The sequence below is a fragment of the Rhinoderma darwinii genome, chromosome 2 (genome assembly GCF_050947455.1).
Source record: "Rhinoderma darwinii isolate aRhiDar2 chromosome 2, aRhiDar2.hap1, whole genome shotgun sequence".
In the NCBI taxonomy this organism is placed as follows: domain Eukaryota; kingdom Metazoa; phylum Chordata; class Amphibia; order Anura; family Rhinodermatidae; genus Rhinoderma; species Rhinoderma darwinii.
In genome coordinates, this window is record NC_134688.1 from 464,450,840 (window position 1) to 464,477,458 (window position 26,619).

General features: G+C 42.5%; 1 protein-coding gene across 2 annotated transcripts in view; it reads left to right on the forward strand.

The window, feature by feature from the left end:
• Window positions 1–23,778, forward strand: part of DYRK1A (dual specificity tyrosine phosphorylation regulated kinase 1A) — an 82,419-nt gene extending 58,641 nt beyond the window's left edge. For both annotated transcript variants that reach the window (XM_075854606.1, XM_075854605.1), the window contains 10 exons: window positions 3,134–3,333; window positions 4,532–4,624; window positions 5,516–5,704; window positions 7,310–7,457; window positions 8,998–9,284; window positions 9,369–9,515; window positions 10,487–10,627; window positions 11,648–11,954; window positions 16,957–17,081; window positions 18,946–23,778. In XM_075854606.1, the coding sequence (XP_075710721.1) occupies window positions 3,134–3,333; window positions 4,532–4,624; window positions 5,516–5,704; window positions 7,310–7,457; window positions 8,998–9,284; window positions 9,369–9,515; window positions 10,487–10,627; window positions 11,648–11,954; window positions 16,957–17,081; window positions 18,946–19,554 (2,246 nt within the window). In that variant the 3' untranslated portion in view covers window positions 19,555–23,778. The remainder of the gene's footprint in view (window positions 1–3,133; window positions 3,334–4,531; window positions 4,625–5,515; window positions 5,705–7,309; window positions 7,458–8,997; window positions 9,285–9,368; window positions 9,516–10,486; window positions 10,628–11,647; window positions 11,955–16,956; window positions 17,082–18,945) is intronic.
• Window positions 23,779–26,619: the final 2,841 nt, after the last annotated feature.

Sequence of the window (26,619 nt, forward strand, 5' to 3'; positions counted from 1 at the left end):
AGAAAAATAAGTTCATACGTACTCCGGCCGTTGTCTTGGTGACGTGTCCCTCTTTTGACATCTAGTCCTACCTCCCTGGATGACGCGGCAGGCCATGTGACTGCTGCAGCCTGTGATTGGAGGCCACCTCAGGAGGCCGGACTGGAGGAAGAAGTAGTAAATTTTTTTTTTGTTTTATTTTTATTTTCTTTGTTATGAACCATTAATCTACATTGTGAGCGCCACGCATGGTACTTACTGTCCAGCGTTAGTCTCTGTCCAGGGTGCTGCACTGATTGGCAGTAGCTCTTTCAGCACCCTGGACAGTGAGTACCACGCGCTGCGCTCACAATATCATATACATAGTGTGAATGGGGACAGTTTCCTCTCGGAAACTGAAACACAGTAGTGTACACGGGAAGCACACTGATCCGTGAAAAAGGTGATGGAAGTGTGCACAAGGCCTTAGAGTTACGGAAACTGCAAATAAAGCCACCTCAGTGGGTTCAGGTGACCCCCACCTATCAGACGTGCGTGGCTTATCCTGTCAATCTGATTATTCGAAGACTTTAAACGGGGAGCTTAGTGATAACGATCTAATATGTGTTGGATAAATGACATTTGATCACGTTGGTAAAGTCTACGAGTTCCCACAATAAAGGGGCCGCACCGGTCACATTGTACCATTCACCACGCTCGCAGATTCCGCCAATGTAAATTGGGAAATTTTTGGTTCTCACTTTCGCTCGTTGGCATTGTAATACCGGGCAATATGTAACCCTCATTCACACAGGGCATATAAGAGCGTTATTTCTGGGCCAGATATAGAAATCTGTTCCCTGAATCTCCAGGGTTTCGCGGCCACAGTCACTGATTCTGCTGCTGTCACCAGGAAAATTGTAATCGACTTTAAGACCAAATACGTTGGGCAAACCCATGCGCAGGCATCTATCCCGTCCTGGTAGTTTGGTACAATGTTAGGCCCCCTGCACACGGCTGTAGCTGTGTGGTACGGTCCATGATAACGGCACGGACGGGCTGCGGACTGTCACCTGCATTTGCGGGCCGCGCTCAAATTAAAAAGTACAGGCGCGCGGTCTGTAAATGCAAAAAATAGGACATGTCCTATTTTTGCGGGTCACTTCTACAGCCCGGACACACCCGTAAGTATATGGGAAGTTTTCCGTGGCCCATTGAAATGAATGGATCTGTATTTTTATCCGCAATTACGGATCTGTAGTTGCGGATAAAAATTTTGGTCGCGTGCATGAGGCCTTGGTGTAGGTAAAATGTGTTCTCCTGGAGTCCGGACCGTTCAGCGCAAGGAAAATTTGCAGAGACCGAATCCAATGGTAACAACCCTTAGCGGTGATCTGTATCGGGCTCTGTTCGCACTGCGTCCTGGCTTCCGTTATTACTGGATCACTGACCGTTATACAATGGATCGGTCATATTGGATCCTGACTGGTTTCATTGGTTTATAGTTTGGTCTGTCCAGGTTTCAGGTTTTTATTACAGGCAAGGATCGTGCAGCCAACTACGATATTGTGGTCATTTGTTTTTTTTTTTTTCTTCTGGGTTTTGGTAAATGAGGCCCAATCGGTGTAATGTTTAGGGCTTATTCAGAAGAACGTACTATACGCCTGTGTGACGGGCTTTTTTTTTTTTAAATGCGGTCACATGGGTGTATTTCAGTGGGGCCGTCCACACGCCCTGTGTTTTAACGTGTGAAGGGTCCGTGGAAAAATAGGACGTCCTATTTTCGTCCGTATTCACAGATTCCTCAAACTCAAGTCGGAATTTGCACTCATTCGTGTGAACCTGCCCTCAGACTGTAGATTATCTGCACTGTCCGTGTCTATACAATGGCCCCCGTCATCGCCACTTTATGGACAGGTTTAGACCTTATTTACACAGGACAGTTTTGTGTTTTTGTTTTTTTCTTGCTTTTGCGGTTTTCTAAGCTATAACCAGGAGTGGATCTTAAGGGGAGGGGAAAGTATTTAGGAAAGATTCTACTAATCCCTGGTTGTGGCTTCAAATCCTTCACCAAAACTGCACTGTGTGAATATACCCTTAAGGGTGTGCTCAGACCTTGCTGTTAAAACTGCATCGAAGAACTTGCATGTTTTTGAGGAAAAAGAACAAAACACAAAATTGCATCAGACCACGGTGCGTTTTTTGGATGCTGCTTTAACAGCAACATCTGAATTAGGCCTAAAACAACGACCGTCACACGGACCGAAGAAATTCAATGGTGCTGTTCAGACATTCGTCGTGTTTCACGTAGCGTGTGTCCGCTGCACGAAACTTATTGCAGGTCCTGTTTTTGCGTACCACGTAGCCCATTGAAGTCAATGGGTGCGTGAAAACAACCGTTAGCACACGGACGTCATCCGTGTGCGGTCTATGATTCACACACCATTTGCTAAAGAAATGGACAAAAAATAGCTTAGTTTTGTTTTTGTTTTTTGCAGACTTAAAAAAACCGCATGAAATACGCCCGTAAAAAACGCAGATGCCACACGGAAATGCAACGTAAGAGAAACGCTGCGGGTTTTTTTTACGTGCGCAAAATGGACACGTTTGTGTGAATCTAGCCTAACCCAATTCATGCACATCGCAGAGTTTTCATTTAATTGCATCAATTCGCTCTAGGTAAAAACTTTAGAATGTGTCAATTGATACAAAGATGTTGTACGTGCTGCCATAGGGATGTTGTATTCCCCCGCCGGTCCATAACATTGTAAGCAGTTATCTTCTGGTTGTGGCGGTACGTATACTCTGGCCGTCCTTCAGTGCTGAGTAAATGATCAGTATTCTACTTGCCGTGGCTGTTCGCACACCATGATTCATCTGCTTGCTGCAGATTTTCAACAAGAAGTCTTGCACTGCCATCTAGTGTCTACTTAGTAAACTGCAATTAAATAAGAGTTCCCCATGTAAAACTTTCTAAGGCCGTGCTCTGATTCCAGCTTACACCTAAAATGTAACGCACGGTTATTCTGGAAGCACGAGAAGCCGAGCTTATACTTTATTGTAATACATTCACTGGATTTCCACTAAGGAGCGAAGTTTTTCCTGATGCAATGTCAGATGGTTTTCATAGAAATTAACGTTTAACTTTTTATTTTTTACATTCCTATCTTTCCAGGAGGAGAGACTTCAACATGCAAACCGTCATCTGTCCGGCTTGCACCCTCATTTTCATTCCATGCTGCGGGTCTACAGATGGCTGGACAAATGCCACACTCTCATCAGCAGTACAGCGACCGGCATCCGCAGAACCTAAATGACCAACAAGCATCTGCCTTATCTTACAATGACCAGATTCAGCAACCGTTGGCTAACCAGGTAGGTTGGGCCTTTGCCTATTAAATCATTGGAACGTTTCACCCATGCAAGGGCCGTTGTCATATTTAGAATACGGTCACGTATTCACGTCATATAATGCCGGGTATCTGTAAGGGGAGTCATGTATTTTTTATTTTTTTAAATATATCCCTCCTACCCCTGCCACTTTTTTGAATAAATTGAAAAAAAACATTTAAGGGTATATTCACGTTAAGGTGCAGTTGAAATAAAAAAAAAAACACAAGAAACCCATCTGAAAAACATGCATGTGTGTTTACAGTGATTTGGTGCGTTCACTACTGCATGAATTGCGGTAAAAATGCATGTGAATTTTAATTGCACCACAAGGTGTGAATATATCCCAAGGCTGGGTTCACATTGTGCATCTTTGAAATCGTGGAGAAAAAAAAAAAAACACCTCTAAAAAAAACACATGCATTTCCATACCCACATGTTGAATGAAATGTGTTTCAGCTGCTCCGACTATGACCAGTAATTGTAAACCGGATTACAGCTGAAACGCTTTCTGAAAACTAGGGAGTATTTTTTTTTAACCGTGGTTCCCCCCCCCCCCCCCCCCCAGCATTTCAAAAACCGCTCAGTGTGAACCCATCCCAAGAGACAGAACAAAGACCCCATTTATATATTTGTACATCATTAGGTTTGTTTTATATTTGATCTCTAATCGTAATTTATCAAGAAGTTCTAGCGTTATATGAACCATTTTGGAACCAATTTTACGTGAAGCGTAAAGCAAGCAGAGGCGTGTAATAAACCACGTGGACAAGTATGGAAATACAGTAAAATCCCTTAATCCAGCACCCGAGTTCTGAGTCCATTGCTCTTTTTCCAGTCCAGATCTGCATTATATTCTGGAATTTCACATGACCAGAGCAAGCAGTCTGAGTGGAGAAGTTAGACCTGGTGGCAAAGTCGTATTAGCCGTCTGATAGTCCAGAATATTTGATAATCTGCCACCTGTCAGGTTATGTACTAAGGAGTTTTACTGTAAGGCTTTGATACCACAGTGCGTTGTGCCGCTAGTCATACTATGCAGAGTATTCGTTCTGTAGGAAATGGCGCACTCCAGGATAATTTTGCTTCGGTACGTGGTCTCCGCCTTCCCCGGCTGTGTAAGTGTCTATGGAAGTCCTTTTTATTGAAGTAAAATATTGTGTCTCATTTTGTCTTTCTGCAGCGGCGGATGCCTCAAAACTTTCGTGATCCAACTACAGCACCTTTAAGGAAACTGTCAGTTGACTTGATCAAAACTTACAAACATATTAATGAGGTGAGGAAGATGAACACGATGAATGACCAAGGTCTTCAAACACGTAGGGCTCGTCCACACGTAGCGGAATCGCTGCGTATTTTCCGTCCGGAATGGCGGACGGGAAAAACGCAGCTGAATACAGTAGCAGCAAAGTGGGGGAGATTTAACAAATGGCATACATTTTCCCAGCCAAAATTCACCTGCGGTTCGTATCTTTCGTTCCGCAGCACGTCAATTCCTGCTGCGGAAAGTGGACTGAATTGCTGCGTTTCTCAGAGCAGATGTCGCCACCTCCCAACATTGAGAAAAATGCAAGAAAATCCGCACCATTTTCTGCAGTAAAAAAATTGCAGGAATTGTTGCGGTTGTTCCGCAGCGGAATGTGCGCTAGTTTTAACGGAAATGCTGCAGCTATTCTGTTACGTGTGGACAAGCCCTTAGACATCTGCAAGACGTGTGTTTTGGGCAATTCTATTGTATTGGTAACCAGTTTATAGAGACTGTAAGCAAAACGTACCATGATATACTCTATTAGGGCACCACTTCATACTGTAATCTGAAGGATGATGAATAAGTGCCCTCTTCAATGCCACTGCCAGTGATACTCTAAAGCCACAATGATGAGGATTAAGACCAGTAAGATGCCCCTTTATCTCACCCATTCTACCATGTTGTTGTGTGGTCTACAAGACTATTTTTTTAATCTATGGAAACATCCACGCAGTACTAAAGGGGTCCCCAGAATACTGGTACCCAGAGAACAAGTGGACCCCTCCAAATTTGGAATAACTTTTCATGTGGTATTTATATTCCCTTTACCCCCTGCTTGTCTTAGGTGTTTCTCCTGTTGAGCTTTGATTTCTTTCTGTGTTGCTTTTACTCAGAATACTTTTTGTTCTTTTTCTCCAGGTCTACTATGCAAAAAAGAAGCGGCGGCATCAACAAGGACAAGGCGATGACTCCAGTCACAAGAAGGAAAGAAAGGTTTACAATGACGGCTACGACGATGACAACTACGACTACATCGTGAAAAATGGCGAGAAGTGGATGGACCGCTATGAAATAGACTCTCTGATTGGAAAAGGTTCCTTTGGCCAGGTAAACGCTGCACCCGTTTCAGATGTTGAAATCACAGGATACATTGTTCAGCCTAGAGCAGAACCGATCAAGAACAGGTATCCGTAACATTACAAGCCTGGAGTTGCAGATTTTGTACGGTTTATGCTGGATCTGCCGTGTATTACTGGGTGTCGTGTTTAAAGTAGATCTCCACTTGTGATCTCCCGACCGGACGTCAGACGCTGCTGAACGCTGGGCAGATCAGTGACAACCATGCAACGCCTAGAAGGTTCGTGCATTGGTCCTAGTAATTAGATTGGACCCGTGCGTTCTACTCTGAGCGTTGTTTCATTACCACAGCAACTGGACCGCCCAGCGTGCAGGAGCGTCTCCTCTCCCCATGTCCGGTTGGGCAGTAGATCACATATGGAGGCAAACGTTAAGGGTTTTTATTCATTGTGTAATAAAGTTATATCATTTTCTAATGTACTTTAGAATGAATTTCATGATTCTCAAGCTCTCTGCTTGCTGAAATTCAGTGGGAACTTTTATTGTTTACTTGCGAAGGGTGAAAATCTGTCGTGGTCATGTGATCACACAGGTGTATGGCTTGTTACTAGCGACTGCTCAGATTTCTACTGTAACGAGCGGTGCCCCTGTGTCCATCACATGACCAGGACAGGTTTTCAGCCTCCAGAAGTAAACAATGAAAGTTACCATTGCATTTCTTCAAGCAGAGTGTCTATCTGGGGTCATGGAAAAAAGCCGCCCTAAGGCTTCGTTCGCATCTGCGCTAGGGCTCTGTTCCATCTGAGCTTTCCGTCGGAACAGAGCACTGACCGACACAAACGGAAATCATAGGTTTCCGTTTCCATCACCGTTGATTTCAAAGTCGACTACGCTATTGATTCCGTCAAAACGACGGAACCCTTGCACAACGGAGATAAATGGAATCCATTGGCACCGGATCCGTCACCATTCAAATAAATAGTGATGGAAACGGAAACATATGTTTTCCGTTTGTGTCTGTCAGGGCTCCGTTCCGACGGAAAGCTCAGACAGAACGTCAGAACGGAGCCCTTACTCAGATGTGAACGAAACCTAAACTACCCGAGACTACTAGGGATGTTATCTACGCTGTAAGGCTGGGTTCAGTCTGTGTTATGGACTGCATGTCGGGCATATTTCCCAGGCCGAACACCGTTGTTATGATGCAAGGAATCCCTGCCTCCCCGCGCGAATACGGTCTTGTACTGTAATCGTATTTCCAGTACGGGACAGTTTTCCCGCAGGGAGGTAGTGACTCTCCGCATCATGGATATATAGGATGCTAGGAGTCCAGCTCCCTGAACTGTTTGGTCCGGGAAATATGGCCGACACAGTCTGTATTTCACGTACTTGACACGGCCATGTGACGCAAGCCTAAGCTACATTTAAACCACCTAAAACCCTCACCAGTGTTCCCTACCCTCCCGTTCCCTTCCTTGCTTGGCTCCCCCCCCCCCCCCCTCCATCTGCAGAAAAGGAGGGGTCCCCAGAAGATGCTTTGTGCAGTGCGGAGTACAGAGAATCGGGGACCTTTTTCGCTTCGACTTGAAATAAACAGACCTCATTGCATAGTAATGGTGTTCTCCGCTGTTCTAGGTTGTGAAGGCGTACGATCGGGTGGAGCAGGAGTGGGTGGCTATTAAAATTATAAAGAACAAGAAAGCTTTCCTAAATCAAGCCCAGATTGAAGTGCGACTTCTCGAGCTGATGAACAAACATGACACGGAGATGAAATACTACATAGGTAAAGCTGCTTTCATTTATCTGCTGCATCGCCTTCCTTCTACTCTCTGATCTCCCCCCATAATCCAAAACGCAGAGGATTCTGCTCCTGGGGGTGACTGATTTGACAGCTGCAGGTTAGAAGGTCGAAGTAAATTTCTGGAAATAGTTCTAGATTTGTTCTAAATTTCTACACCATTCTCCAATGTAATGTCAGTGCATATTCACACACGGCCGATCTGCTGCGACTGAAAGTGTGTGTTTCTACTAATCCCATACAGATGAATGAGTCAGGAGCAGAAATTTCTGCAACTAATTGGTCATGTGTGAATATACACTAAGGCTATGTTCACACGGAGTATTTTGGGGGAGGAATATCTGCCTCAAAGCTCCAAACGGAATTTTGAGGCAGATATTCCTCCCCCAAAATACTCCGTGTGAATAGCAATTATCGCGCCGTTTTTCGCCCGCGGCCATTGAGCGCCGCGGGCATAAAACACGCTTTCTCCTGCCTCCCATTGAAGTCAATGGGAGGTCCGAGGCGGAAGCGCCCGAAGATAGGGCATGTCGCTTCTTTTTCCCGCGAGGCAGTTTTACTGCTCGCGGGAAAAAGACGCCGACGCCTCCAATTGAAATCAATGGGAGGCGTTCTCGGGCCGTTTCTGCCGAGTTTTGCGACGCGGTTTCCGCGTCAAAAAACTCGGCAAAAGACCCCGTGTGAACATAGCCTAAATGTGCACTTTTTCCCATGATGCACAGCTGTAGAGCACTTGGCAGCAATTTTCTCCACTGTCTGAGGAGTGCCAATCCAGTATACATGTAAGGCTCCGTTCACATCACGTGTGAGCCTTCTGTCAGACGTATACGCCAGGAGTATTCCTCCTCGATGGGAGGCTCTGACATATGGCACTGTATAGGCATACAAGGGCATATGTCGCCCATGGACTCCCATGTTAAAAAAATGCGTCCCGCGTAGTGAACATTTTTCTTTGCGGGATTTCTCTGCATAGTAAAGCGTAGACAACTATACTTTTCTTACCGAAAAAAAGTTTACTCACGGATACCAGCCAGGCGGAGGCCAAAATGACATATATTTTTTGGGGTGAATAGAGCCCTATCGATAAGTTTGACATATGGAAGCTTTTCCCGGCGTATATACACCAAAACGAAGGGCTCAAACGCAGTGTGAACAGAGCCTTATGGGATTATAACATTAGAACTGCTCGTACTTGCTCCTGTACTTTTCGTTGTCTGTGTTTGCGAGTGTTTCCATTTCAAGGGGTATTATATGCATGAACACACAGGACAGGACAGGTGAGGTGTTGGATTGGTGGGTTTCTGATCTTTGGGACACAAACTATTGGTATAATTGGGGGGGATCTATCTCCCCGTTGGCAAATTCAGAGAGGTGAGGAGGTGTATACAGCAGTTACTCGCACATTTTCCAGAACTCTTTGGGAGTTTCAGAATCTAGCGATGGGTTGGGGTCCCAGGACACCTTTATGTTACCATTCATTTGTTCATTCTGACATTGCCTCTTATTTCTACCTTTTTTCCTTTAGTGCATTTAAAGCGACATTTTATGTTCCGAAACCACCTCTGCCTCGTGTTCGAAATGCTTTCATACAACCTCTACGACTTATTGCGCAACACCAACTTCCGTGGTGTTTCTCTGAACCTGACACGAAAGTTTGCACAGCAGATGTGCACGGCACTGCTATTCCTGGCTACTCCTGAACTTAGTATCATTCACTGTGACCTAAAGCCTGAAAATATCCTGCTCTGTAACCCCAAGCGAAGCGCCATTAAGATTGTGGATTTCGGAAGCTCGTGCCAGCTAGGGCAAAGGGTAAGTGCTCATTAAAATGTAGAATACTCTATTAAAGCCACTTCAAAGCTTCAATTATATTGGATTGTTCCCTTCTGTCCGCAGATATACCAATATATTCAGTCTCGTTTTTACCGGTCTCCAGAGGTTTTACTGGGAATGCCTTATGACCTTGCGATTGACATGTGGTCCCTTGGTTGCATTTTGGTTGAAATGCACACCGGAGAGCCCCTCTTCAGTGGAGCCAACGAAGTAAGAGAAACTATAGATTCGTATTTTACATATTAAAAGTGCAGTCGTGCTGTGGAATAGTTCACTTAGGGATTCCCTAATGTGGCGCCATCTACTCAACGAGTTCAGCAAGAAGATGGTAGCGATGTGCAGTACCCGAAACTATGTGCAGTACCCCAAACGATATGCAGTACCCACTGATTTTAACCATGACCCGGTTTCTAGTGTCCTGTATTTTGGGGTGTCTAGACGATGCTCTGCTTCAAGGGGTTGTCCGGTTTCAGTAAATTTGATATTTTATTGATACCATTTTTTTAATTCTTTTTTTAATATACTTTCTGCAAGAATTCCTCACGGTTTTCAAGATCTCTGCTTGTTGTTATCCAGCAGTAACATTCATTGTTTACTTCTAATTGATACATTTCTGTGCATGGCCATGAGATGGCCACGCAGGTTCACTTCTCGGTACATGGTCATGTGACGGCCACGCAGGTGCACTTCTCGTTACATGGTCATGAGATGGCCACGCAGGTTCACTTCTCGGTACATGGTCATGTGACGGCCACGCAGGTGCACTTCTCGTTACATGGTCATGTGACGGCCACGCAGGTGCACTTCTCGTTACATGGTCATGAGATGGCCACGCAGGTGCACTTCTCGTTACAGTATGTGTATCAGAGTTGTGTCTTCTAACGATCCCAGCACCTGTGTGTACGTCACATGGCCATGCACAGAATTTTATCCACTGGAAGTAAGCCATGAATGTTCCTACTGAATAACAGCAAGCAGAGATGCTGGAAATTGAGGAATTAGTATGAAAAGTATATTGAGAGAAATATTTTTACAAGTCACTTCTACATTTTTGTGTGGAGCGGTCTCCTTGGAAATGACTAATTTTTAAGACTCGTGTTCATTAAACTTCGTGTGCACTGAGACCTGTCCTGTATCTTTGCATTGACCAGTTTGGATTGGACTTGCATGTCTCTCAATAGGTCGACCAGATGAATAAAATTGTGGAGGTTTTAGGAGTACCAACTGCTCACATCCTCGACCAAGCACCAAAAGCCAGAAAGTTCTTTGAGAAGCTGCCAGATGGCGCTTGGAACTTAAAGAAGACCAAAGACGGAAAAAAGGTAAAACAACTATTCCACTAAGTGCTAGAAACTTCAGTGTAAAGTACTCAGGCCAAATATTGTGATCTAGACCCCCCCCCCCACCCCCGCAGCCAGGCCTGTAAGGTCAGATTGCAAGTGTTAAAGGGGCTCAATGTTTAAACATTTCCCAACTATATTGTCCAAAAGTAGATCCCCATTAATGGCCACAGATAATAGCTAGATGTTTTATCCCCCCCCCCCATGCTTGGTGCGGATGATGCATGCATCTTGCGGCAGCCTAGTAACATAACTACCAACCTCCATATATTACCGGTAAGGGTTAGTTCCCATGTTGCGTAAATACTGCGGACTCTACGCAACTGCATTCGTTGAGAGAAAACAAATCTCATCCACACGCCGCGTAAATACAGAGCGGACAAAATGCTCAGAAAGTGACCTGCGGTGCAGAATTTTATTCCGCAGCATGTCAATTGTATTTGCGTAAACGCTTATTTGTTGCAGGTTTTCCCCATTTTAATTCAATGGCGAGGTAAAACCCGCAACAAATAGCAGTTGTTGCGTTTTTTTTGCGGCTGTTTCGCAGCTATTCCGCCACAAAAAATGCAACTCAGGAAATTAAAAAAAAAATCTTATACTTACCCAGGAGTCTGTTTCTTCCTCCAGGCTGGCCTCCTGGGGTGACGCTTCATCCCATGTGACCGCCACTGCAGCGATCTCATCCCAGGAGGCCGGCCCGCTAGCAGTTTGGTGCGGTTTTTCAACCGGAAATCCTTCCGACGAACAGGGCAGATACGCTGCGTGCTTTTACACCGCCTAGCCGCCACGTGTGAACTCAGCCTGAATGTCTTTAAAATATTCCTATCTCGTGCTGCCAGTGAGAACTAAAATGATACAACTTCCTTACCTTAGGGGGAATAAAATCCACACTGTTCTTCCTTTATAGGACTTCATATAGGGTCATCATGTGTCTTTTCCAGCTCCGGCCAGTCACGAAGTGTGCGTGGTTTACATGACTTTTTTTTTGCTTTATCTCCATAGGAATACAAACCGCCAGGATCCCGGAAACTTCATAATATTCTTGGAGTGGAAACTGGAGGCCCAGGTGGTCGACGTGCAGGGGAATCAGGTCACACTGTAGCGGACTACTTGAAGTTTAAAGACCTCATTTTAAGGATGCTAGATTATGATCCTAAGACACGGATTCAACCATACTATGCTCTACAACATAGTTTCTTTAAGAAGACTGCTGACGAAGGTACAAACACAAGTAATAGTGTATCTACAAGTCCAGCTATGGAACAGTCCCAATCGTCAGGAACCACCTCAAGCACATCGTCTAGCTCAGGTAACCTACATCTGCGATGGTGTCTTTTTTTTCTTTTTTTTAAATAGATATCGCTCTAATATATATATCTACAAAAACCATAGGATAAAGTAACGGCATATATATATATCTCTATCCGACGGGAAACACACACCCCCTGGTGCCCTCTTTTACCACAGTTACTAATTAAGGTGCTTAAGTGAGGGGCTCTCAATTCTAAGGATCCCAAGAGGGGTTTTGTCTTAGACCCCATGCACACGACCGTAAAAATCGTCCGTAATTACGGTTCCATTAATTTTTATGGCCGACTGACACCTTCCGTGCAGCAGAAACCTTCCGTAAATTTAGTATGTGTCCTATTTTTTTATTTTACGGCCCGTGCTCCCATACTTTATAATAGGAGCACGGCCCACAAATGCGGACGGTCGTGTCCGTAATTACGGACTGTGATTACTATAACATTTTAGAAATACTTCACTACAAGCATCAGCTATCAACCCTAAGGCTGGGTTCACACGACCTATTTTCAGACGTAAATGAGGCGTATTATGCCTCGTTTTACGTCTGAAAATACGGCTCCAATACGTCGGCAAACATCTGCCCATTCATTTGAATGGGTTTGCCGACGTACTGTGCAGACGACCTGTTATTTACGCGTCGTCGTTTGACAGCTGTCAAACGACGACGCGTAAAAATACAGCCTCGTCAAAAGAAGTGCAGGACACTTCTTTGGACGTTTTTGGAGCTGTTTTCTCAGACTCCAATGAAAACAGCTCCAAAAACGGATGTAAAAAACGCCGCGAAAAATGCGAGTTGGTCAAAAAATGTCTGAAAAGCAGGGTCTGTTTTCCCTTGAAAACAGCTCTGGATTTTCAGACGTTTTTGGTCACTACGTGTGCACATACCCTAAGGGGCCATGTTTAGACTCGGCTGGGGATTCCACAAAGAAAATCTGTAACCCAGTACGTACGTGATTTCTGTCTTTAAAGAGTCTCTGTCACCACATTATAAGTGGCCTATCTTGTACATGATGTGATCGGCGCTGTAATGTAGATTACAGCAGTGTTTTTTATTTAGACAAACGATCATTTTTAACGGAGTTATGACCTATTTTAGCTTTATGCTAATGAGTTTCTAAATGGACAACTGGGCGTGTTTTACGTTTTGACCAAGTGGGCATTGTGGAGAGAAGGGTATGACACTGACCAATCAGTGTCATACACTTCTCTCCATTCATTTACACTGCAGATAATGATATAGCTATATCGCTATGTGCAGCCACATAAACACACGAACATTACTACAGTGTCCTGACAATGAATATACATTACCTCCAGCCAGGACGTGATGTGTATTCAGAATCCTGACAATTCTGTAGCGTCTCTGTGATTTACAGCACAGCGACCTCTCGCTGTAAATTACAGTTTACAGCGTAATTTCGCAGAGAAATGGTCAGGATTCTGAATACACATCCCGTCCTGGCTGGAGGTAATGTATATTCGTTGTCATGACACATGAGTAACGTTATAGTGTGTGTATGAGGCTGCACATAGTGATATAGCTGTATCGCTATTTGCAGTGTAAATGAATGGAGAGAAGTGTATGACGCTGATTGGTCACTGATTGGTCAGCGTCATACACTCCTCTGTACAACGCCCACTTGGTCATATAGTAACACGCCCAGTTGTCCATTAAGAAACTCATTAGCATAAAGATAATATAGGTCATAACTCTGTCACAAATTATAGTTTTTCTAAATAAAAAACACCGGTGTAATCTACATTACAGCGCCGATCACATCATGTACAAGATAGGCCACTTATAATGTGGGGACAGAGACTCTTTAAAGACCCGGTTCACACAAATCCGGTTTATTCAGCTGCGAATTTGAAAATCTGCAGTTTGTCTGTTCTGTCACGAATTCAATGCAAGGAGTGAAATCCGTGGCAAAAATCGGCATGTAATAGATTCAGATCTTGCTGCAGATTTCCTCCAAACTCACTCTGAGGGTACATTCCCACGCGTTCAATGGCACTGGTAGTGCGCTGAGCTGACCATTACCCTGAGGCTAAATAGTCTGATGTTTTACCGTGAATTACTGCCGTTTTATGATGCTGTTTTTGCCCACATGGCTTCTACAGGTGAAATAAGGTAAAAGCACAAGGTTCGCCTTTTACAAACCGAACAGCCAAAAACTGCATTGCTAAACAGCAGTAATTTCCGTGCACTTTTTTTTACCACTTGGTATTTGGTTACATGGCACAATACTGCTGCTAAACAACACATGGGCTTGAATCTTAATCCTTTAGGGTATGTTCACACGCACTAATTACGGACGTAATTCGGGCGTTTTTGCCCCGAATTACGTCCGAAAATAGCTCCTCAATAGCGCTGACAAACATCTGCCCATTGAAAGTAATTGGCAGACGTTTGTCTGTTCACACGAGGCGTAATTTACGCGCCGCTGTCAAAGTGACCTGTCACTTCTTTGGCCGTAATTGGAGCCGTTATTCATGGACTCCAATGAATAGCAGCGCCAATTACATCCGTAATTGACGCGGCGTTCAAGCGCCTGCACATGCCGTTACGGCTGAAATTACGGGGATGTTTTCAGGCTGAAACATCCATGTAATTTCAGCCGTTACGGACGCTGTAGTGTGAACATACCCTCAAGATAAAGCAACTACTAGATGCCCTAAAAGAAAAAAGAAAAAAAAAATGCATCAGTGATGCTACACTGCACCGAATCCTCGTTCCGGGTGCTGTTATAAATCTGTTTACTGAAGGGCACCACATGCAAACATCGCGGCAAAAACAGTAATACAGCTAAAATAATAGACCCTTAGAGAGAATCAATCTGTTAAAAAACAAAAAAAACACTACTTGTGGGTTAAACATGGGGGGGGGGGGGGGGAATAGACCATTCAGTTAAGACTGACAGTCGATTAGTGACTCCACTGCCAAATACTTATGTAGACGGTCCCATCATTTCACAGAAATGGAAGTATAAGGTAGAAGTCCCTCCAGTCACACACACAGTCCCACTAGTCCCGCACTACGGTCACGTTCACCGCCTGCTGTTTTTTTTTGTAATCCTCCAAAATTAAAGGGAACCTAACATTTCATGGTTTAAATCTTTAAAATACATGGCTTTATTTATCATGCTCTGAAATCACAATGACAGTCAGGGTTTCCTGGCACCAGGGTGCAGTGCATTGTGGGAACTCGTGTGACAGGTAAGCTAGCCATTGATGTCAAAATTCTGAAAGGAGCATAATGTCAAAAATGACACAATGGTTTTTAAACCAAATCACAGCAATTTCTCCTTTGACCTCCTCTCTCTCCTCCTTTTTGATCCTATTTTTTTTTTTTTTGTATTGCAATCAAACGTATATGAAATGTGTGCCACGAGATCCACCAGTGTCTGCCTGTAAGACCCCATTCACACGAGCGGGAATCACGTCCGTGTGCAGTGCGTTGAAACCACGCCCAGCACACGGACGCATTGTTTTCAATCGGACTATTCACACATGCGTGATTTTTCATGCAGCGTGAGTGCTTTGCGTGAGACTCACTCACATCCGTGTGCGGTGCGTGATTAACATGTCATTTCAATTGAAAATAATAAGAGGCAACCCCGTCTAACAGCTCATCGCGCGCACGCAATCGCGCCGTGGGGGGGGGGGTGATGGTTGCTATGGCTGCCTAGGGGCCTAATGAAGACCCTAATGGACCCCAGGTCCGCCATCTTTGTGCTCCTATTAAGCCCTGCCTCCGGCCTGCTTATCAGAATCACGATATAATGAAATACATTAGTATTGTATTATATTGTGCAAGCGATCTAACGATCGCCAGTTGAAGTCCCCTAGGGAATTTGTTAAATAAAGTTTTTCGATTTTGTTTTTTTTTTTTTTTTTTTTTTTTGTAAAAAAACCAACAAAAAAATGTAGAAATTAAAAGTTAACCCGTTAGTGACCGGCCCATCGTGTTTCTATGCCGATGCCATAGACTTTTTACGTCGCGGCATCGGAATAAGTTTACAGAGCAGGGAACTGTCAGATCTCCCTGCTCTCAGCTGCTAGAGGCAGCTGAGGGCTGGGAGCGTCCCTGCTCTGCCGTGTGAGATCGATATTAGTATCGATCTCACCCGTTTAACCCCTCAGATGCGGTTTGCAATAGCGAGCACCGCATCTGAGTGGTTTTGGAGAGAGGGAGGGAGCTCCCTCTCTCCCCCACTGACACCCGGCGATACGATCGCCGAGTGTCTGTGTCTCCAATGGCAGCCGGGGGCCTAATAAAGGCCCCCAGGTCTGCCTGGAGTGAATGCCTGCTAGATCATGCCAGAGGCATGACCTAGCAGATGCCTGTCCGTGTTAAATGGACAGGCAGTAATACACTGCAATACAAAAGTATTGCAGTGTATTACAATAGCGATCGGAGAATCGCATATTAAAGTCCCCTAATGGGAATAGTAAAAAAGTGAAAAAAAAGTTTAATAAAGTTTTAAAAAAAATGTGAAAAAAAATGAAAAACCCAGCTTTTCCCCTTACAAACTGCTTTACTATTAAAAAAACAAAATAAAGTTAAAAAGTTACACATATTTGGTATCGCCGCGTCCGTAACGACCACGACTATAAATCTATTATATTATTTAACCCGCACGGTGAACGCCGTAAAAAAAATAAAAAACTATGGAAAAATTGCTGTTTTCTGTGAATCCTGACTTTAAAAAAGTGTGCTAAAAAGTGATCAAAAAGTCGCATCTACTGCAAAATGGTACCAATAAAAACGACAAGTCGTCCCGCAAAAAAAAAGCCCTCATACAACCGCATCGGCGAAAAAATGAAAACGTTACGGCTTTTGGAAGGTGGGGAGGAAAAAACGAAAATGAAAATCTGAAAAAGGGCTGCGGCGGGAAGGGGTTAATATTTATCAGTGTCTTTTTTTTTTTCTCTCCAAACCTTTATCGATTTTGTATTCCTTTCCTTGAGTTTGATCTGAAATATTATTTTGTATTTGTAAGGTGGCTCTTCTGGGACGAGTAACAGTGGAAGAGCGAGGTCTGATCCAACTCATCAGCACAGGCACAGCGGAGGGCATTTTACTGCTGCTGTACAAGCGATGGATTGTGAGACGCACAGTCCTCAGGTGAGTTCTCATCACATGCAGACCTAAGAATTACCACCGAGGTCACAGACTGTAGAAGATGCCATCACATAGTGGCACAGGAAAAGGAGATCTGGAACGTGGCGTTTTTGTTGTTCACCTTCTATATGGAATATGAATAGTGGTTGCGTTACAAATCCGGGGAGAAGCAGGGCCTGTAGAGAGGTTCTATCTGAACACTAGGTGGCGGTGTAACCTTTCCATATCCCTCTCGTTGCGTCTGCTCTGAGCTCAGCGCTGTAAATGACACACCGGGGTTATTGCATTAGATCAGTCGTGTCTAAAGTCGACTCCACGGCCATCAGCCCGATGTGGGGGGTTCCACGTACAAGAAACAAGGCAGCACATCCAGGAAAACAGGGAGATGTATTCACCAACCAATGCAACGTTTCAGTCCGACCGGACCTTTCTCAAGCATGTGGGGGGGGGGGGGTGGTTGTCACTGATCTGGACTGAGAATGTGGAAATGTGTGGCTAGTAATTGTTTCCTTTTACATCAACTGATAATTGTGACACTTCACCGGTGAGACAGCTTTTACAGGGAAAGTCCCTCCACCCATTGGATGTACGACTTACCTTCAACTGCAAATCAATTTTGTGCAAAATAACCTTTTATCTATCATTTTAACTTAAACGGATTGTCCAGTTTCAGCAAAATTTGTTATTTTTTTGTATAATTAAGTGATACAATGTCCCCGTATTCCGGTATTGAAGGGGTCTTCCCACAGGCACACACATGTATCCTCTATTCACAGGATAGGGTATGTATGTGTGATCGCTGGGACCCCCAGCAGTGAGGAGAACGAGAGACCGAAAGCTGGGGGAAGCCAGCTGTCCCGAAAATACCATAGAAATGAATGGAGTGCTGGCCACGCATGCACACTATTCTCATGGAGAACTTCGGGGGACTTTCGGTCTTCTGTTCTCCTCATCGCTGGGGGTCCCAGCGGTCGGACCCCAGGCTGCCATAGAAGTAATTGGTTGAACTTGATGGACATGTGGCTTTTTTTCAACTGTACGAACTATGTAATCGGCACCTTGCCATCGGGTCGCAGGGTGCCAGTGGGGTGAGAGAGGAAGCCGCCTCCCTCCAAAACCACTCCACTGCGGTGCTCGCTATGGAGCGCTGCATCTAAGGGGTTAAACGGGCGGATTTCAATCTGCCAGGGCTGCTCCAATCCCTCATCTACTGGTAGCTGAGGGTAGGGAGCTATTACTGCTTCCGGCAGCGCTGCTTTATTCTAATGCAGCGCCGTGAAAAGGCGTATGCATCTGAATAAAGCCTGTTAGTGGCCGCAGTAAGAAGGCCTATTGCCGGTCACTAACGGGTTAATCCTTCACGGTTTTGAAGATCATCTTGTTCTACAGTAGAAACATTCATTGTTTACTTCCAGTGGATAAAATTCTGCCCATGGTCATGTGATGGACACACCGGTGATGGGATCGTTACAGGGTCATGTGATGGACACACCGGTGATGGGAGCGTTACATGGTCATGTGATGGACACAGGTGCTGAGAGCGTTAGAAGACGCAGCTCTGATACACATACTGTAACGAGCCGTGCACCTGTGTGTCCATCACATGACCATGGACAGAATTTTCCCCATTGGAACAATGAATGTTTCTACTGAGTAACATCAAGCAGAGATCGTGAAAACCGTGAGGAAATAATACAGAAATTATATTGGAAAATTGTATCACTTTTAATTATAAAAAAATTTATTTATTAAAACCGGATAACCAAGTGCAAAGCAACTTGCTAATTTCTTGTGCAGCCGGAAAACACAAATGAAGACATCTGACCGTATACTATTCCAATGTAACCACTTTCCCCTCTCGTTTTAGGTTCGACAACCGTTTCCTCCGCCGGTGGGTTGGACTGTCACTGAAGCCCCCAAACAAGTTACCATTGAAACCCACCCAGTCCAAGAAACCACATTTCATGTCCCCCCTTTACAACAAAATGTACCACATCATCACGGGAATAGTGCTCATCACCACCACCATCTCCACCGCCATGGACAGCAATCATTGGGTAGCCGGACGAGGTCCAGGATCTACAACTCTCCTTCAAATAGCTCCTCCACCCAGGATTCTATGGATGTTGGGCACAGCCACCACTCCATGACATCTTTGTCTTCCTCAACTACTTCTTCCTCAACATCTTCCTCGTCTACTGGCAACCAAGGCAATCAGGCCTACCAAAACCGCCCTGTGGCTGCTAACACCTTGGACTTCGGACAGAATGGAACTATGGATGTTAATTTAACAGTCTATTCAAATCCTCGCCAAGAGACTGGCATTGCTGGCCATCCATCGTACCAATATTCTGCGAATACAGGCCCTGCCCACTATGTAACTGAGGGACATCTGACAATGAGGCAAGGAATTGATAGAGAAGAGTCTCCCATGACAGGAGTTTGTGTTCAGCAAAGTCCTGTGGCTAGCTCGTGACTAAATCCAATTTAGGTTTGTTTCTTGTGTGTGTTTTTTAATTTACTTCTTAAGATGTGGTGTTTTTTTTGTTTTGTTTTTTTGCGTTTTTGTTTGTTTTTTTTTTTTTAAAAAAAAAACAAAAAACAAAAGAAAAAAAAAACAAAGTGCAAAAGCTGCTTTTATCAGAAGGAGATAAACACACTTAACCGCTACAACAGGGAAAAGCTGACTATTTTTATAAACTTGAAACGATTGCAAAGGGACAATGAAGTTGAAACGATTTTTATTTTTTTAGAGCTGTGTCCAAATCCACCTTATTGGAAAGCTCGGAGGTTACGTCCTCTCCTTTTGCTCTCCCTATACCACCCCCTCCTCCCCCCCCCCCCCCCATGTACACTCTTATTGCAATTATTTTATAAAAATTATATATGTATTTGTACATGCATATATATATTTGTATATTTTAACCATAGTAAGTTATACTGAACATAGTCGGTTGCCAACATGATTAAAGAAAAAGCAACATTATAAAACGAAAAAATGCACCCCCCCTTACAGTCCTTTTTTGGGGCTTTTTATGTCCAACAAAAAATGGACACCGATGCAGTACTGTAAGGAAGGACCTTCGTCAAAATCCATACATTTCCATGTAAAAGGGACGGTTAAATGGTCGCGCCGAGCAGTTGACGTGCAAAGTGGCGGTTATCAGCGTATCCTGGTGCGAACCCGGGAAATAAAAGCAGCCATTTAATGGGAATTTGTGGGTCTTGCAAGTAGAAAGACCAGTCGGCTAAAAATCAACCTGTCTTGTGAGGTGCACTGAAAAGCAATCAGCCGGTCCGTGGTGGCCCGTCCCGGGGAGGTCGAAGTGTTGGTCTTTGGGATAACCTTTGGCCTTATGGAATCGGACTCTAAGTTAAAAGAGACTACCATTTCAGATGCAAACACTTGCGGACATGTTTTTGCAGACAGTCCTTAATGCTGAAAACGCAGAATGGGGTAATTCAAGAGGCCTTTCTTTAAAAAAAATAAAAAATAGACTTTTTGTGACCCTTTTTAATTGTAGAGGTTTTGTTTTTGTTTAAAAAAAAAAAAAAAAGATTTTGTTTTTCCTCCCAAGGTCACTTTGCGTGTGTCATAAAGCTGACTTCTTTAATGGTTGAAGGTCACAGGAAATATTGGTTTGCGTTGGATGGAAATAGCTACACGTGTCCTTTTTTTGCTTCTTTATTTTCCCCTTTCCACCTGTTTTTATTAAAAAAAAAATTATTTTATTTATTTTTTGAAATTTCCCTCGGACTTTGGCGCTTTTTTTTTTTTTTCAGCACGTGGTATCTCCACCATTACTTCTGCACAAAGATGTCTTCTGTTCATCTTGAACGTTTTTAAAAAAAAAAAAAAAAAATTAAAAAAAAAAAGAAATGCAGAATTTTATGTGACTGCTTATTTTTGCCTCACAATTATGCTGTGAATTTTACAAAAAATATTTTAATTTGAAATTTTTTTTTTCTTTTTTTAATTTATTGTACCAAAGCTGTTTTTATAGCACATAGATGTCTGTAACCAATAATGTAGCAGTATCGCACTTTGACACGAGGCGTACGTTAGAGCGTTTTTTCAATCTTCAGTTGATAATTATGGCTGTATTATAGCTTCTACAAAACTGGAACTGTTGTCAAAACTATTAGCGAAATCTTTGCAGTAATTTCTGTACCGAACATTGAATGAACCTTGTCACACGACATTCTCAATATTCAGGCTGTCAGAGGTATAAAGCGATATTCATGAGTATTACAAGTTTTCTATCATTTTTAAAGGTTTTAAGGGAATTGTCTGGCTTCCAAATTTTTTTTTTTTTTTTTTTTTTAATTTTTTTTAATTAAAGAATGTTAAATATATACCCGGGAATAAACTTGCTTCAGTTGCATATTTAGCCCCTGACACTTGAGGTCCTTTTGAATAAAAATGTTTCTATTTTTATTATATTTTAAATGTAATTTTTTTTTATTTTTTTTTATTTTTTTTTTTCAAGATACCATTTAATCCATAACCTAGATGAAGTCCTGCAGAAAAAATATTCTATAGAATTTTATATGGTATCAGACAAATTTAATATTTTGCCAGAATCCTATTCACTAAGTCAGCAGGGTATATAGATGATTGGCTGCATTAGGGTTCAGTAATTCTTTAAGGGTATGTTCACATGTGGCATTTTGCCCAATTTTTTGGGGTATTTTTTTCTTAAATATCTCTTTTAATAAAAAAAAAAAAAACAGCAAAAAAGTTGCGGAAATGCATTGTGTGAATGTACCCTAAGCTGTATTCGACAAGTGGTACCAAGTCCCGTAAGTGCGAGTTCATGCCATTTTTGCCACATTTTTCTTTAATTTTTTTTATTTCAGTCAAATATTTTACTGTTAAAAAAAAAAAAAAAAAAAGTGAAAAATTGTCGCAAAACTGGCACATGTGAATTGAGAGCAACCCTCCGTTACAAACTGGTGTTTACATTTTGGTTTTTAATTGGTTTCAAATTTTTTTGGTATTTAATGACTGGTTAAGTTTGATTCCAAATGCTTTCCATATTTATTTTGAATGTTTTGTTCATAGGTCATCATTTTAATTAAGAAAATTAATTATTTCAATGCAGAGGGAAATATTAATACATATAGTATAAAATTGACTATTTTGTGGTTCAAACTAAAATTTAGAGTCTGTTACAGAAGGAAGACTTTTCTGTATATTGAAGTCTATTCTCCCATAAAACGAGGGCACGCCGGCTCCTAGTGCCAATCTGTAGATAACAACATTTGTGGATCTTTTGGCGCCAAATATTCGTAAGGTTGATCTCATAAAGCAACCAATATTTATTTACGTTTTTGGATACAATATAACATCCATGGGGGGCCTTGCCAGGTCTTATTTGCGGTTTGTTCTAGGGGTAGTCAGGAGGATTGACCTTAATCAATATTTTATTTTTTATTAAATTTTTTTTATTTTTATTTTTTTTTATTCTCTAGTACGACCCGAACTTTTTTTTGGCAACCTCTGATCCTATTTTATCTTTTTATGATATAATATCTCTGGTTTGTTTTAGCCATTTAGTGGTAGTTTACATGCCAATTTTTCTGGGCAGGCAAAAAATTTCCCTCCATTTCCTCCCTAATTTTGTGTCAGACTTTGAATTGGCAGCGCTCCCTTATTTTATTTTTTTTTTCCTCCGTGACTTATTTTTCCCGTGGCTTTTTAATAGGGCATTCGAATCTAATTCAGAAACCGTGGGCAAAAGCCACCGCAAAATGAGCGCCGTTTTTTTTTTTTGCCTCCCATTCATTTCAATGTGAGGTCAGATGTGGAAACCATTCGAAACCGCATGCCAGGTGCTTTTTCCACGAGCGATCAAAAAACACCCAGGAAAAAAATGAAAACATCTGCCTCCCATGTAAATTAATGGGGGTCGATTTGGGGATTTTCTCGGTGCTGATTTCGATGCAGTTTCCACGTTAAAACCGGCGCATCTATCCCATTGATTTCCATGGAGGTCAGAGGCAGAAACCGCTCGAAGAAAGAGCATGCTGCTTTTGTGATCTGTGAGCGGCCAAATGATCGAGGGGGAAAAAAAAACCCCTACCTCCCATTGAAATCAATGGGAACAATTTGGGACGTTTCTTACCGCTGATTCTGATGCGGTTTCTGTGTCAAAATTAGTGCCAAAAAACGTAGTGTGAACTACCCCTTATAGACTGTGTATACTTTTTGTGCTGTATACAAAATATTAACCGCTTCCAAATTTGACGCCGAGATCAGCCTTGGTCCATATTGTCACCAAAATATCTGGCGCTTTTGTTCGCCCTGCATCCACATCGGTGATGGCCGCTAGTGTCCCCTCTTCACAGGAGAATAGACTTTTACATAACGAGAAGTCTGTACCTTATGAAAACATTGATTTTCTCAATATGAGTGTCAAAAACGAAAAAACTACATTCACATGCTCCGACATCTTGGGTACAGTCCAGTTTTGTTTGCTTTTCTACACAGTTTGGTTACAGGACGTCTGTGCATTGTAAAGAAACAGCATGGGAAAAATAAAAGTGAAAAAAAAAAAAAAAAAAGGTACCTATACCTGTGTTCAGATTGTACGATCTAGTCCGGACTTGCTGTGTATATTGTAACGTTAAATGACAAAAGAAACGCCCTTTGTAATATAGTCCTGCAGTCTTATGTATGATAAACAGTTGAATAATTTCTGCTCGGACTCTTTCCTTTTTTTTTTTTTTTTTTATGGAAAATAGAAAATTTTAAAAATGCCGTTTTCTCTGCCGTTTATTCTTTTCTGCAAGATTTTTGTATTCTGTATCTGTTTTAATTCTAAAGGGGCATTTATTTGTGTTTGGTTTTTTTTAGTTCGGTTTTTTTGTTTTTGGTTTTTTTTCTCGAATTAATTTTTCACTACATACTTAAAAAAAAAAAAAAAAAATTTGTACTTTTTATTTTCTTTGGTTGTCTTGCGCTCTATCGGTTAGATTACTCACAAATGCCTTTAACTTCAGTTGCTCGGTGAAGGCCTCGATAGGTTTTGATGGGTTTTATTACCTTTTTGAGTAGGAACGGGACAATCTTGGGTATAGCGAGAGGGGACGCTGACTCAATTTGCCTTTTTTTTTTTTTTCTTTGCCTTACTGAAAGTCGACTTAGCATCAGTTTGACAAAAGTAGACGATTAGCAACATGATGTGCCCTATTTGTTTGACAAAAAAAATTAAATATATTTATACAAAGTAAAAAAACAAACTATATACAGCATCTATTTTGCTCATTAGAAATGAGATCTCTAAAATAAAAAAATATATTTCTTAGTTCACATATATATAAATATATATTGAATGCCAAAGCCAGCTTTACTTCAATGTTACTGTATCAACCAATTATTTGCTATTGTTAAAAAAAAAAATCACACGGAGCACTTGATGTGTCCAGGACACGTGTTATGTTAGGATCACTCATTACAAGAGTTTAGTCATATAATCTGACCATAGCAAAGCTGAATAATATCGTATTTTGTAAGAGGGGTGGAAGGGGGTCCTTTTTTCCCTGCAGAAAAAAAAAATTCCATGAAAACAAACCCAAATGTTCTAGATTTTAGTAGTCTGCTGCATCGGAGTTCAGTACTTTTTTGCAGGTGTTGAAATTGAAGGTTTTTTTTTGTTTTTTATTTTCGGTGTCTTAAAAAAAAAAAAAAAAATCAAGTTAATACTTTGTAATTCTTGGAATGGAACTGCGTGGCAATTAGTTTGCCTCTGAAAGTGGCATATTTTTGTATTCTTTACTGTAGATTTAAGGATTCCGTTCACCACAAAATGTATTTTGTCATACTCCCTTTTAATCTGTATATAAACGCAGCTTAATAAATAAGTGTACAGTTTATCCCTCAACTGTGTTTTCTTCACTACTCCTTGACCTCGCAGAGTATATAAAGCACTGACCTGGAAAGCAGAATGATGTCATTTTAACGTGACATCATGTGCGTAGGCATGAAACGGAAAATACATTTTTGGACGTTTTTAGGACAAGTAAAATGATATCATGCTGCCTTCCACAACAAGCAGCATGAGGAAGAGATGTCAGTGAGCAAAACACACACCGGACTCCCTCAGTGGCACTAGCAACAGCGTCTTATTCAGATTGCTGGATTGCAATGAACACCCCATTAGCGTGGCGCACGACGACTGCTCTTACTGCCTGTCGGCGAGCAGTATGGTAAATTGGGTGAACAGTTTACACATAGAGTTGACTTACAATGACTTGAGTAACTTTGTAAATACATTGCATTTGACACATCTTGGTCGTCCCCGTATTATAGTCCACATGTGGATTCACAAATCTGCAGGCTCCAGAGCGGAAATCTCGCCGCATTCTTCTGTCGATGTTTTCTCTAAAGATTTGCATTCTGGTGAGGCCAGCTTAAGGCCACATGCGCACGACCATAATTTTGATCCAGAATTACGGATCCAAATATGGATACATTAATTTCTATGGAAGCACTGACACCTTCCCATATATCTACGGAAAGGTGTCTGGGCCGTAGAAATTACCTGCAACAAATAAGATATGCCCTGTTTCTTTGAATTTGCGGACCAGTCGCCTACACTTTAATAATGGGAGCACGACCCAAATGCGGGTAACTGTCTGCGGCCGTCCGTGCCTGTAATCGTGGACCGTGATTACGGGCACGGCCGTGTGAAGGGGACCTTAGGCCTTGGACCCCACCTGAACCTTTATCCCAGCCACAAATAGGCATGGTAGCTGTGCATGTGCATGGCCCTCTCTATTTGAGCATATCTAGCAACTCCCATAATTAAAAAAAAAAAAAAAAAGTCACACACGTTTTTGGCCACCTGAGCTGGATTGGATAACCAAACGGCCATTGGGTGGTCTGTTGAGATCCAAGGTGGTGGAAGCCCCAGGGCACTTGCCCTGTGTGCCCTCCCTATTATCTGACCTTGCAGTAGAGTGTAGTCCAGGGGTCAGCAACCTTTGGCACTCTAGCTGTTTTAAAACTACAATTCCCATCATGCATTGGCTGGAATAATAAAGCGTTCTGGCTTATGTCGTTTCACAACAATTGTAGTTCCGAAGGTTGCGGACCCCTGGTGTAGTCTTCACACCCATCACTGTACAGTAATCCGATGTAGGAAAAACTAACTGTCCCCCTGCATTATAGGTGCCCAGCTCAGCTGTTAAAGATGTGTTTGACAACAAGATTGTTGTCTGTTTCCAATGACGACCAGTAGAGCTAAATCCCAGATGTTCCCTCCAGTACAGTACAAAACAAGTAATGTAATATACTTACAGAATTACCCAATGTAATACACAGATTCTACCTATAAACTGTTAAAAGTTGGACATATAAAATATTTTTTATGACAACGTTCAGTAGTGGGATACGGTGGAATTTCACCACTGAAAATATTCATCTTCCCTGATTGATAGCAAAGTCAATCAAACTCACAACCTCCTTTCTCTACACACAAGTCTTTGGCGACTACACAACATTACTGTAGCTTGTTCAGTGCGGGAGGTAATGCCT